This window comes from Ciona intestinalis, chromosome 1 (genome assembly GCF_000224145.3).
Source record: "Ciona intestinalis chromosome 1, KH, whole genome shotgun sequence".
NCBI classification, from domain to species: Eukaryota; Metazoa; Chordata; class Ascidiacea; order Phlebobranchia; family Cionidae; genus Ciona; species Ciona intestinalis.
Window position 1 is genome coordinate 8,123,927 of NC_020166.2, and position 14,216 is coordinate 8,138,142.

At 34.3% G+C, this 14,216-nt stretch overlaps 1 protein-coding gene across 4 annotated transcripts; it reads right to left on the bottom strand.

Moving 5' to 3' along the window:
- Window positions 1-1,526: 1,526 nt before the first annotated feature.
- LOC100176982 lies at window positions 1,527-10,141 on the bottom strand. 4 transcript variants are annotated; one of them, XM_018816087.2, is made up of 13 exons: window positions 9,926-10,141; window positions 9,058-9,223; window positions 8,723-8,838; window positions 8,324-8,433; window positions 8,053-8,152; window positions 7,677-7,701; window positions 7,549-7,608; window positions 5,332-7,359; window positions 4,651-4,806; window positions 3,906-4,052; window positions 2,927-3,192; window positions 2,418-2,595; window positions 1,527-2,055 (listed from the first exon to the last, which is right to left on the bottom strand). In XM_018816087.2, exons 2-13 carry the CDS (start codon window positions 9,109-9,111, stop codon window positions 1,726-1,728), a joined length of 3,570 nt encoding a protein of 1,189 aa, XP_018671632.1. In that variant the 5' UTR covers window positions 9,112-9,223; window positions 9,926-10,141; the 3' UTR covers window positions 1,527-1,725. The 4 variants fall into 4 exon arrangements, with proteins under 4 accessions (XP_018671632.1, XP_009862477.1, XP_026694830.1 ...); XM_009864175.3 differs by having other exon boundaries at window positions 9,825-10,141; XM_026839029.1 differs by having other exon boundaries at window positions 9,058-9,229; window positions 9,825-10,141.
- Window positions 10,142-14,216: the final 4,075 nt, after the last annotated feature.

Here is a 14,216-nt window from a genome sequence, read left to right on the forward strand (position 1 = left end):
TGGGGATAACATGTGAGTGACCTACATAGATGTATGCGTAAGTTATATTTTCGCCGAAATATTTTAAAATTTAATACTTGTATGATTCGGGTTATGACCCTCATACTTGTTTGTATTCTGAACCCTTCCCCGCACTTTTTTGAAGAAAATGATGTTTCATTTTTTAGGTATTACGTAGCGCTATAACATATTCGAAGCTGGATCGGGAGAAAATTCTATAAGTATATTTTTATGACGAATATTAATATTCAGTTATAAAAAAAAGTTGAAATTAATTTTTTTTTCGATGGGGATAACATGTGAGTGACTTACATAGATGTATGCGTAAGTTATATTTTCGCAAAAAAAATCGAAAATATAATATTTATATGATTCAAGTTATGATCATACTTTTTTATATTTAACATCTATCCCCGCACTTTTTTAAAGAAAATAATGTTTCATATTTTAGGTATCATTTAGCGCTATAACATATTCGAAGCTGGATCGGGAGAAAATTCTATAAATATGTTTTTATGACGAATATTAATATTCATAATTAATATTTTTTCGAATTTTAAAGTTTTTATTTTAGAATCGGTACCGCTGGGGTCTAGTTAGTACAGTGTCCAAATTTTAGGTTAGTGGTACCAGTAGAAGGTATCGAAAATGGCCGCTAGAATATCTGTATTCTAGGATCACCTTGGTCCTATAGACCCCCGCTGTGTGCAATTCTGACTAATATATGTATATAAAACCTAGCCTGCTAGCTTTGTACTTAATACCACGCGTAAAACACCTACGTTTTAAGACTCAATACCGCGTCCTCTCCTTTTCGCTTTTAGAACAAACAAGTCTATTCAATGTATTGAGGAAGCCATTGTTTTTTACCATAGAAATTTCTCACGCTAATCAATACGAAGCTCAAATGCTCAATAGCGATACATTATAAGCCATCCAAACATCGCTTTCTTGCCCGAAATCTTACTAACACCAAATCGCTTTCTTGCCCGAAATCTTAAACGAAACACTAACACCAAACATCGCTTTCTTGCCCGAAATCTTCAACGAAACAAGATTTCAATAAAGTCGCGCCAAAGCCAACACGGCCTACACACCGTGGGTACAGGAAACAATAAAGGCTGCGCACTTTCTCAATCAATCGATTTGAAGGCACCAACTTCTGCGTTTACTATTTCAGGATGGTTTGGGCCGTGTTAAAGCGTGTAGTTCAGATTGTAGGCTTGCTCTTGAGATTTAAACCGACTAAGAATGCATTGAGAATATGTTTTAAATATAGGTCACTCTTGTGTGCCTTTAACAGACACAATTGGTTACATATATTGCATCTGCAAAAATATAGAAGTTAATAACCGCTAATAAATCACAAAGAAGAAAAGTGTATAATAAATGATATTACATAAATAACATGTAAAAACACAAGAATAAGTTGCATTATTCCGTTGAAAATGGATATTACCTAAATTTTGGCAGCTACACAGTCACCGAGAATTAGTGTTTCAATTGTCGCGGAACAAACCTGAATATTATTTGGCAGGAAATTGTATTTTCGACGAAATCAATTCACAGTATGAAACAACATAATTGCAAAGAAGCGTATTTAACATTTAATAGTGAAATAAATTAGGTGTAATAACTGGCGAATGAAAACTACATAACACTGGTGGCACTTGGATAGTGGTCGGCTATATAAAAGGAAAATGACAATGCAGTTTTGCCCACAAATCAAGAAGTAGTCAACCGGTTGAATGAAATGGAATAACAGCAATCCTTCATGGTGTTTTCAAACTGCTCACAGTGTTGCGCACTTGGGAACTGAAGTTGCCAGTTACACGCTTTTGAACTAGAGGGCTTTTGCATTGGGGAACACTGCTTGAAATACACACAACAGAAATGGGTTTCGTAATTCATTTCGACGTGTGTAACTTCAGAGAGTTGAACATGAGACAGGCAACGACAGAATCCTGTGCTGTGGTCTTCATGGCAGATGAACAACCGCTTGGTGGCGATCACAAGCGAGCAGTTGACAGGATATTCGGCTGTACTAGAATAAGACTGAACAAAAATTGTTATTGAACAGAGATATTACTGATGTGGTAATGTAAGTTGTATAGACTTATAATATAAAATTCAACATATTTAAAACACCATACATTAGGTATTTCTTAGCCGAAATATTTAAAACAATGGGTCTTACGAGTTACTTTGTGGGTGTGTTTTTGTGCATGACTGACAATTTACACAACCCAATAGTGACCACTGAGTTGAAGCAATTGGTAATAAGTGTCTTTCCCAAGGACACATATGCCCACAAAGGTAGCATCGACAATCCTTGAACCCATCACCTATACTATTGGTCCTATAGGCTACAGGCAGGCGCGCTAAGTAAGAATGATGTACAGAGGATAAACCACTACCTGTATAAATGAAGCGATCGCTTCAATCCAAGACTTGGCATTATCATCATCGCTTGCACGCAAATTAATCCGGGAACCTGTTCTTAAAATAACAGAGAAGTCAGCGCTTGTAACGCCGCGCTCCACAGAAGATATTTCCTCCTCTATGATGTAACAGTGGTCAGGTTTCGTTGCATTTCTGTTAAGAACAATGTTTAATAAAGATTGGAAAAAAGGTTGTTTAAAGTAAAGAAATGTGGAAGAAAATAGGTTTAAGTATTAGGATAAAAAATGAGTTACAAGTAAAGAAATGTGAAGAAAAAATGTTAAACTAAGAAATATTAAATTAAATATAGGTTTTCAGTGTTTCCAAGTGTCTAGTATATTCTTGCAGTGTTTCCAGATTGTTTTCTGAACAATTTAAATATGTTGGTAGACTACTTAAAAGTGACGCCTGTCCAATCTAAAATTTGCATTTTTCCACACTGTTTGAGCTGCTAAACATACACAAGGCCAAATGAACAGCATACTTAGTTTTATATTGATACAGAAGCCCATCTTCCAAGACAAAGTAAGCTGAAACCCACTTTTCCCCACCAAAAAAAGATCTCCCAGCTTTGTATGACAGATCACTTGTAAGTGATGGTTCAGTTTTAACAACTTTTGATTCAGTTTTCCACTCGATGAGAGAGTACAGCAAAATATCACAATCTGAAACAGGGATACCCGTTTCACTGGACACACAGGACTCAAGACAAGAAGTATGCTTGGTCCAGTCAGAGTATAAATGGAGTTGCTGGGAAAAAAATGAAAACAACTTTTCTTCAGGAATATATTTAATTACTAATTATAAAAATACCTTTTTGTTAGGAATATATGTTTTGTATAAATATAACTTTTCGTTAGGAATGTAATAATGTATGTTTTGTAAAAAACTAACTCGTCGTTACGAATATATGTTTTGTACAAAAATAACTTTTCCTTACGAATATATGTTTTGTACAAAAATAACTTTTCGTTACGAAAATATGTTTTGTATAAAAATAACTTTTCGTTACGAATATATGTTTTGTATAAAAATAACTTTTTGTGGGGCAAATTAAGTTTATAAATAAGTCCTATGTATGACTGCACCATAAGTTGTTAAGCAGGAGTGCGTTCATAATGTTAGCAGCATAGCATGTGGTGTTTGAGAGGAAATGTTCCAATGCCATGGGACAGTGGTATTTAAGCGCATGGCTCAGGACTAGAGGATACAGGATCAAAGCTTAATGTTGCCACTATGGTAAATATATCAGTAATGTGTCTGATTATATGTCTGATTGTCAGTTGATCCAATAAGTCAGCAATTCAGAAATAAAAACAAAAAATATTCTCTTCTAAAACATACCCGATAAGTAAGGTCTTCTCATATTAGCAAGCACAAGGTGTATAAAACAAAATGTTACAAATACTGTCGTTGCCCCGCCACGCGACGATATATAAATCACACATATACATACAACATACCTGTTGTAAACCTTTCAGATTGGCTGGATTGATATTTGGTTTATTTTCTTGAAAACAAAATAAGAGTAATCTTGTCAGTGTAGAATCTGAAGTATTACATCTTACACACTTGGTGTTTGAAGTAACATCTTCAGAAAAAATGAGGCCCTGGTGTAAAAACCAATGTAAATAAATAACTAATTATACTAAAAAGTATTATATATATATGTGTGTGTGTTTTGAAGAAAAAGTATTCCTGTTTTAAAACATTTATTTTGTTGTTTGTTAACTTGGACTTCAGCGACCTAACTTTCATTTGCATATAGTGTCAAATGCAAACATAACAGGTAAAAATAATATTTTGCATAAACACATATTTAGAATTGAAACGCCTTTAAAATATAAGATTAGCAACAAACCAAGTTCTTTAAAAACATTAGACTTTACAACAGACGTCTGTAAAAAGCTAAAACACATATGATATTAAAACTCTTGCGCATTGAAATTACAAATGAATGAATGTAACTTGCTTTCTTTTTTTATGCCAGGCTAATAATTTAAACAATTCATTAGTGAACACTGGGTTGGAGCAATTGCTGTTAAGTATCTTGCCGAAGGACACATACGCCAATAATGGTAGCAGCGACGAGCCTTGAAAGCCTAACCCATTATCCCTGAGTTAGACGTGGCGCGCTAACCACTTGCCACAACGTAGGGCAGATAATATATACAATTAAAATATTTGAACAAACGGGATAATTATTACCTGATTGCTGTGTAAAACATCAACGTTAAAGTATCCAAGATAGTTCTGTCTCACATACAATGTTTCATATTGAGTGAGGAAATAAACCAAGCTGTTTGTGAAGAGGATAAATAAATTCTCGTTGTTTTTATTTGAGTGTGATCTTGTACGAAAAAGCTACAAAAACAAGGAATTAAATCTATAAATGTAGTAAGTAGTAAGATAATATAGTAAGGTGGGGGAGACAGGACACCATTAGCACATAATATCCAAACATCCTGATCGAGTTTTAAACAATAAACAACGGTTTACAGGAGTCGTGAGGATACGGTTTTATAATTCTTTGAATGTTTTTTGTTTACTACTAAATGAGACAAGAAAAGAAATGGTCTCCCTGTGTCCATCTTCCCCCACCGTACTATATTATATTAAAATTCACATAGAGAAAGTCGCATTATAGTACTGAAAGGTAAGATGGGATACCATTAGAACAGAATATCCAATATTTCATATTGCCTCTTTAAAAAAATAAACAAAGAGTTCAAGCCAAGGCTACCTTTACAAACGAATGACTAGTAGTCTAGTATACCTATTAACAATAAACTAGTAACTCGTAAGCAGGCACGAAGTTTGTGAAACAGAACAACCGTGTTATAAATACCTTCATTACCCCACTTTCCATTCATATATATAAAACCAAACCTTTATTAACTTTTCATCATCGCTTAGCACAACATCTAACATAAGTTGTAGATGTAGATTGCTATCAATATCCACTACATAAGAATCTTCCATCTCCGCAAAACTATCTTCCTCAAACAGGTGCTGAGATATATTCTCTTCTTCAAAGCTACTGTTTTCTGTTTCACAATTATCATAATATGCCAGATCAACTGCTTTCTCAAAAACAGGAACTTTTGCATGAACTTTATCACTTTCTTTTTCGCAAATATGTTTGTTTGTGGTTACTTCACATAAATTATTTGATTCCGAAAGAGATTTCTCGCTACTAGTACTAAGTTCTAATGAAGTTGAACAGCTATCCATGTTCTTTTTCTTCTTTTGAATGGATTCAACTTTGTAAATATCAGGGTAGTCAAGTTCAGAACTTCCCGAGGCGCAAGAAGAAGCAACTTTAACTTGATGGGAGGGTTTAGAAGTTATAGCATTTTCATCAGAATTAGTTTCATCTTTACTACACAGTTCTAGTTTGCTATCAGATGCATTAAAACTGTCTAAAATACAAGAAGAGCCAACTTTAACTTGATTGAGAGATTCAGAAATTTCATTTTCAGCGGAAATAGATTGACATGGGTCTAGTTTGCTATCAGCAGCATATGCATTGCACATTAAATAGTAAGTATTTACACCAGCGCATGTTATATCATCACATGATGTTTGCGGAACTACATTGCATTCCGAGTTTTTATTTGTAGTGCTTTCAATGTTTAACTTGTTTGTTTGTTGACTTTCAAAACTATGAGAGGATTTTTCGGTATGAATGCTTTGCTCTATTTCAGATTCATTATTAACAATCTCAGTACAAGCAATCGGTACAGCAGTATGAGCAGTCTTGTTTAAACCACAGGTTTCATTAAGTTCTCTATCGCTACATTCATTATGTTCTTTTTCCACTTTTTTATTATCCTTTTCCTCTGCTTCAATAGCGCCTATGGTGTGTTCGTGTTGTAGTATATTCATTTTCAGTAATTTCCGCGGAGACTTAGTTTTGAAAGTTTTTTCTGTCGAAACTGAATCTTTTTCAGTTTCAGAAAAAGTTAGGTCAGGATTCACACCATCGACCAATTCTTTTATTTTTTTCTGTGTGAAATCTAAATTTTCTTCATGAATTTCAGGATCATCGGTTGTTAAATCAAAGCAAAAAAGACCACAACTATGAGAGGCTTCATCTTCCGTCACAAAATCAATCAAGCAAACATCCGTCTGTAATGGATCATGCGAAAAATGACTTTTTTCCGGACTTTCATCTCCCAAGTCGTTACACTGAGTTGAAATTTCATGAACGCCGAATAACTTTGTGTTTTCTTGATGATGAGAGGCAGAGAGCCAAGCTGTGAGAAGATCTATGCTAGAATCTACAGAGGATGGAATATCACTTGGTAGACCCGAGTCAGTATCATTTAAAATGTCATCACATTGTATACCAATCGTGGTAGTGTGTTTGAAGGAATGTTTTTTCCGTGTTGACAACTGTCGAGTTACTCTGATCGGACCGTCATCAATCAAGATGTCAGAATCAATATGCGTTCGTTGATTCATCTTTTTCGAAGAAGATCCGCATTGACATCTGTTTAAGTCAAAAGAGCAGGACTTACATATAGTGTTTTCTTTCACAGTTATTCCCATACAAGTGAGCTCAGTTCCTTGTTGTTCTGCTATGGAATCAAAACATGCGACATCCTGCAGTGCTTTCGGCAATTCATAATATGCCACTTCTGGCATTTCATCACCAAGCACCACTTCTCTTGTTCTAAGCTGGTTATTCCCAAAAACACCTCTCAAAGCTTTAGCAGCAAGCTCTGTGCCCTTGGATGCAGCATTCACAAGAGCATCCGGATTTATAACAACTGCAGAGCCAAGGTTGGAGTTTTGGTGGCTTAATTCTGGTTTGCCCTTGCTACGAACTGTGCAATCTGACTGGGTAGGAGGAGTTATTGCAGGGTGGGTGATTACGACAGGGAAAACTGGTATATCAAGATAGTGGACATCCTGGAAAAATACTGTCATAAGTTTTTACTCGAAAGTTATAATTTTTTTTATAAAATTTTTTTAAATTTTTTTTTTTTTTAGATTTTGTATTAGCATAATACTTTAAATATATATATAACACAAAAAAAGATCAAATTCTCTACAAAATGTGGAGGCATTACTTAATACAAAAATACATACTAAAATTACCGGTTCAATTGAAAAGTTGACGTGTTCTAATCCACACATTAAACTCTGTAGCAGTAAAAGCTGTAATGCAAAAATAGAATTAACAAAGACTGCAACATAAAACACCTTGAATTTAGTTTACGGCTTACCTGAGGGGTACTCAAAATTGCGTGGCTGAAAAAAAATTAAACAGAATTTGGAAAAGAATTTTAAATTAAAAGAAACTGTATAAATTTTAGATAGGGTCTACAAAAGTTAAAAGCTGTTAATGTTTTTATTTCTTCAGGAAATAAAGAAATTCTTAAATGCATAAAATACAGATTTTCTGAACAGTTTCAATTAAAACATAACAGCCTATTTTATTCTGTATTGGTGAGGCCCTTGTCGAGGACCTGGGATTTGGGCCAAATTTGGCCAATATTCTATAACACAGACATCCATAAAAATTATGACACAATTTTTATCTCAAATGTTTTTTTTTTAAAACTATCTTGAGTGATGTCAGAAGTTAATTATCAGAAATACCTTAAATAATATTCATCTACAATCGAAGGATTGTGTTGGAAACTGTTGAGAAATCCCTCAAGATGGCTCTCGTTTAGTGCAACAAACAACCACGCTCTACCTGAAAATTGAAAACATTTAAAATTTGATACTATGAGCGTCATCTTTTTGTTCAAATCTGGAGTGACATTATTAAATGCAATTACGTTACCCTGCATGTTACTTTGCGGCTGATTATTTTTTGGGGATATCGGTATTAATTTCCTATTTAAAAAATAAAGTAACTTTATACCTCTTCCAATGTTGGTTAAAACATGTTTTAGATTCTGGATATGATTTATTGTGTCTTTTCGACAAAATCTCCTTACAAAATGCCAGTAACCTTGTTCTTTTGCTCGCAATCTAATAAATAGTTGTACAATAAAACAACTGTAACTCTGTTACAGTTAAAAGTGGATCACATTACTACATTAGTATTAAAGAAAGAGTTTTGACCCATAGGCACCTAACACGGGTATGCAGGGTATGCTTATATACCCTAAAAAATGTGTTAAAAATGTGTTTTTCATAGCACTCAAGCACTGAATTAGGTTTTTAACTGAAATTGAGTTCAAATTAGCTGTATAAGAACTCTAAGAGTATGGGCTATATATTGTTAAAAATATAATATATCTAGTCGCAAAATACGTACCCATGCAAGAATATTTTGTCCAATGATGAACAAAAGTAGTTTAAAGTCTTTTGATTGTTTGCAAACGTGATGGGAGAAGAATCTTTATTAAGTTGAAGTAAGCTTTCAACTTGAAGCTGCAAACATAGGACAAGTTTTGAAGTTTGATACGGAATCTATCATAACAGATTCTAGTTTTATTCTACCAGGGTAAAAGTCATTGGCGTCTATCTCACGGGCAGGGGGCACGACTGGTTTATACTTTCTATTATCTGTGTTATACTTTCTATTATGTTTGTTGTATACCCAATAAGTCCCAAACTTGTATTTACTATTATAGTATCCTGGGAACATACCGATTTAATTGCGACGGACAATTCTTCAAGATAGATGTCACCTGTGTTAGACATCTTTATTTTTAAGCGTTTCCAATTATTCCCCAATGGTTACTAATGCACTACTGTGAGCTACAACACTGTGTAACGTGCTCACATTATCTTCTTTCGTCAATGTTGTAAAAACCTATAGGAATAACAAATAATGCCATAAAATATGCAATGAAATGCTACAAGCAATCCTATCTTAGTTTAAAATCCTGCACTAAGTCAATTTGAATAGTAAAAGCTAATTATAACCGTATACAAAGTGCTTTACTATAGGTTTGAATATAATATAACTCTTGAAGAAACTAGTGTAGCGGTTGAAACTAGTGTAGTGCTGTAGTTTGCTCCGAGCACAGATAATGTTTATACATAATTATCAAAATTTCACTATATGCATAAAGAATGCGTACGTTGTGGTAAAGTTGGCGGCAGGTGCCCACACTTTTAAGCTTAGTTGACAAGTAGAATAAAAAGAAAATGACAACGCAATATCTATATTCTAATTTCACCTTGGTCTTAATTACGCAGTTAGCAATGTAGCAACAAACAAAAACGAAAAATGTGCTTTTATAAGAAAAAAAAGAGAGGCATCTTGGCACTACATAGTTCAATAAAGAAGTGTATTATATTGAACTATGACTATACCAAATTACCATTCAAGTCACAGAAAATTATCCCTAGACGAAGAATACCAGTCTGTGTTTTAGACCACCGATAATGGTTTTCACATTTCAGCTTACCTCTGATATACTGTTGTGGAGTCATGTAGAAAGGGTATATTTAGCGTCTGTGACGAACAATTCGTATAGGCCTACTGCACAAAGCTTTGCTGGTCACGTACCAAAACGCCGTATACTTTGTTTTCTTTTGAATCAACTCTTGTTCAAAGAAATCATGAACTCAGGGGAAGTTACAGTCTGCCAATTCCTCTCACAACCTGTTACTCAAAGGCAACTCGTTGTAGGTTTAGCTATATACTCGTCCCATGTTTCCGTGTTGGTCTCATAAAAAAAAATGGGATTTGTAAGCACAACTTATACGCTATTGGGGACCAATAAATTTGAACATTTTTGTTTTATCAAAGTATTCTATATTTAAAGATACAACTTTGATAAAAAGTGGTGATATTAGTTTTCTTAGAGAAAGCAATGTATGGTTGCTACAGATTTTTTTCTGTTATACGCATGCTGGAAATAGTTAGTCGCATTAAAGTTCTGAATGGAACATTGTCGGGTAAGATGGGATACCGTTAACACCGAAATGCTATCTTTGATCTTGTTCGAACAATTACAACGTTTCTTTAGAATCGTAAAATACTGTCATAAAAGCTGTACATGTCCTTTGTATACTGCCACATGGTAGGATAAAAGAGTTAAACAATAATGTCCCATCTTCCCACCGACTTCCCTACTATATATATATGTAAAATATATGTGTTCTGCATATTTGGTAAGTTTCATTAGATTTTCATTAGAAAAAGAGATGGTCTTGATCTCGATTAAAACCTTGCAAAAAGTCATTTTCTTTGGTCTTTAAAATCATTTTCTTTTTTTGGTCTTTAAAAAAATCTGGGTATTTCGTAAACGGAAGAAATTTATGTTGTAAATATTAAAATGCCAAAAGCTTTTGCAGCACGCTTTCGCTGCAGTTGCATTTTAGGTATACCTAACAAGTGTTCATGGAAAATCGACCAGACAAACGTCTCTTAACAGTGAATAATTCTGTGAAAAACACAGTTATTGCCATAAAAGCGGCCTACCAATGCAGCTTTTTGCCACAACAATTTGGTTAAAGAATCACCATGAAGCTGATTGCCGTTCTTCTCATCTTTTCTGTTTGCATTGCTGGAGTCTTTTCTGATATCTGGAAAGGGCCCGTCGCTAATGAGAGAAGGTTTGATATTTTAACTTGATTTTTTTCTAACTTAACACTTTATGGATAAAGTAAACGAAATTAAATGGTAAATCTGTTGCCATGGCGTTATTCTTTATCTTGTTTTTTTTTAACAGCAATTCTGATATCTGGAAAGGGCCCGTCGCTAATGAGAGAAGGTATGATATTTTAACTTGATTTTTTTCTAACTTAACACTTCATGGATAAAGTAAACGAAATTAAATATTTATTCTGTTACCCCATGACGTCATCTTTATCCTCTCTTTTTTCAGTATCAATTCCGTTCTTAGCGATTTGAAGCAAGGTAATATTTATTTATTTGTGCGTTAACATTTTTATACCCTAGTACTTAGTATGCGTTGTTTACGTGATAAATCATGGCCTACTCAATGTATTGAGCCAATATATTGAATGGGCCATGAGTGAACGTATGTGTCTTGGGTCAAGACATTTACAAATATGATAGCAGCGATAACTAATGATTGCAAAAATTATCAAAGCACAAAACTATTACCCAAAACGTATCTTAACTGATGCATGGTGTTCTCTCGCACGGTGCTATTTGTTAATTGCACTTGTGTATCCTATTACCACTATAACCGATTTGTCCTTTGGCAGGCAAGCATAAATAAGCGATGATTTATCGAAAACACAAATGTTTTAGCAAAAAATCACCCGTTTTAATATTTCAGTGCTTGACAACATTGGATATTCTTTCCATGCTCAATGGACTTCAAGAAGAAGAAGCGGTTAAATATGAAAACGCTTATGGTACACCACGGTGTTGGGAAAGTCAATAAAATTGGTTAAATCTATTTGGTGTTTGTCATTTTATGTTGTACAATCGGTGCTTGCAATTTACTTTAAGACTAGTAGAAAGATGGATATTGCGTGCGAGTTCTGCCTTTGACCTGGGAATAATCGGTAAAACAATTAAGAATCGCATTAGTGGAGTTTTTAAACTGTAATGTGTATTACAGGTTTTAGAATACTGTGGGGTAAGATAGGAAACCTTTAGCACACAAATATTCAAATATTCTGATTTTTCATAGTCGAAAGCATAAATGTCACACCTTTTGTGTTTTATCGTCTCGTTTGGTCATAGTATACTGAAGTCACTTCAGTATACTATGGTTTGGTAGTAAACAAAGAAGATTTAGGAATTTATAAAACCGTATCTTTAGGACTCCTATAGACCGGTGTTAATTGTTTAAAACACGATCATGATATTTGGATATTATGTGCTAAGGGTGTCCCATCTCCCCCCACCTTACTACATATGCTGCACCATGAGGGCGCTCATTTTAGTCTTAATAACTTTAGACCTTCCAATCAAACACGATCACAGTAATTTCAGGATGTTTTAATTCACTTAAACTACGTGACTGAAGTGATTCTGTTTCTTCTAACACGAGAGTATAGGTTTCGAGAAATCAGCAGTCTAGACTCTGATAGACTAGATTGTAGTATAGGCAAATATTTCCTGTACACTTATACAGTAATTGATGCACATGTGGAAACGAATTTATGCAATAAACCTTAACGCATTTTGCAGTGCATATTATTTTCGAATGTTAGATTAAACTGCCACAAGGAAACTAGCAGATTTTTTCCTTGTTTTCGCTACACGTTCAAATTGATCGGCATAAAATGTCATAATTTAGGTTTGGAAAAGATGATCCAGGTTTTTATCCTACTTTATCGTCTCATTTGATACTGAACAAAAAACATTTACAATATTATATACCCGTATCCCCACGGCTTTATAAGAGCGTTGTTAATTGTTTAAAATAAAAGATCCGCTTGGTGAAAGCCGAGAGTAACTACAAAATCATCTTGATCACAACACGTACTAGTTGTGACAACCTGCTTGTTGAAGAAAGCGGAAAAAATCCGAAATTTGTCGCAAAAATATTTCGTTTGTTTTTGTGTGTTTGTTGTTATTAAACGTGTCAGTTGTCGTGGCTATCTTTGGTAAAAACTTATTTTAATACTTACTGAGTAGATTCAGTGAAACATCTGCTATAGCATCGTGGGTTTATACTCGATAATTGTAACTTTGTAAAATTTCGCTTGTTTCATAAAATTTGACATTTTTTTCATTAATTCTGGATAATTGTAACCTTAATATTATTGTAAAAAAAAAAAAAAAAAAAAAAAACATTCAAAGAATAATAAAACCGTATCGTCACGACTTTTTAATTGTTTAAAACTCGATCAGGATATTCGATATTATGTTCCAAAGGTGTCCCATCTTTCCCCATAATACTATATTTAGTTTTTGGTGAATGAATGTTACTAAAATCACAATATAAACGTACCATGCACAAAGCAGGCATGCACGTAAACAAATAACGTTTTAGGGTATCTCGTTGTAGCGTTCTGACAAGCATGCGTTGTTTATGTTATAGAGGGCGCCATGTGTGTGACATATACACGGTATGGTTTATGTTGTGCCAAATTTTTAGCGTATTTTGTTTATGTTATTAGTAAACGCCTGCATAAAATTACATATAGGCCATAATACTTCCGTTCAAAAGAACTTGCTTTATTGTCGCGTGGCCGGAAAATGACAGTCGTTTTAACACGGGTGTTTATACACTTCGTGCCAGCTTACGAGTTACATGTATGTTATACTTTGTGGGTGATTATTTGGGCTTTTTTATGTAAGCCTGATATTTGGCCAACTTATTAATGGCCACTGGGTTGGAGCAATTGCCGTGAAGTGTTTCGTCTAAGGACATAACATACGCCCGCAATGGTAGCTGCAACGAGCCTTTTAAACCACTGCCTCTATGTTGGAGGCAGACGCGCTGTAACCACTTTGCCACGGCGCCGGTGTTATAAGGCGTAAATGTTTCAGAACCTCAAACGTTTTACCAAACATCGGTGATTAACGCTAGAACGGCAATCGTTTCCAATACATATGATTTATTTAACTGCACATACGGCGGATGATGAATTATACAACATTGGTGTTTTATTTCACATACTAAGTGGTATGTGATTTTGTGGGTAATTGTTTTGGTTGTTAATTTTTGTAAGGCTGATAATTTTGAAAACCCATTAGTAACAACCAGATTGCAGCAATTCCCGTTATAGTAGGATGGGGGGAGATGGGACACCTTTTTTTTCTCTTTTTCCCTACATTTTGGTAGTAAACAAAAAACATTCAAGGAATTATAAAACCTTGTCCTCGAGACTTTCATAGACCGTTGTTAATTGTTTAAAACACGACC

Coding starts and splice junctions, on each gene's coding strand:
- LOC100176982 (XM_018816087.2), bottom strand. CDS start 9,111: ATGTCTAACACAGGTGACATCTATCTTGAAGAATTGTCCGTCGCAATT. Junction 8,839..9,057: donor TGTCCGTCGCAATTAAATCG/GTATGTTCCCAG, acceptor CTATGTTTGCAG/CTTCAAGTTGAAAGCTTACT. Junction 8,153..8,323: donor TTTAACCAACATTGGAAGAG/GTATAAAGTTAC, acceptor TTCAATTTTCAG/GTAGAGCGTGGTTGTTTGTT.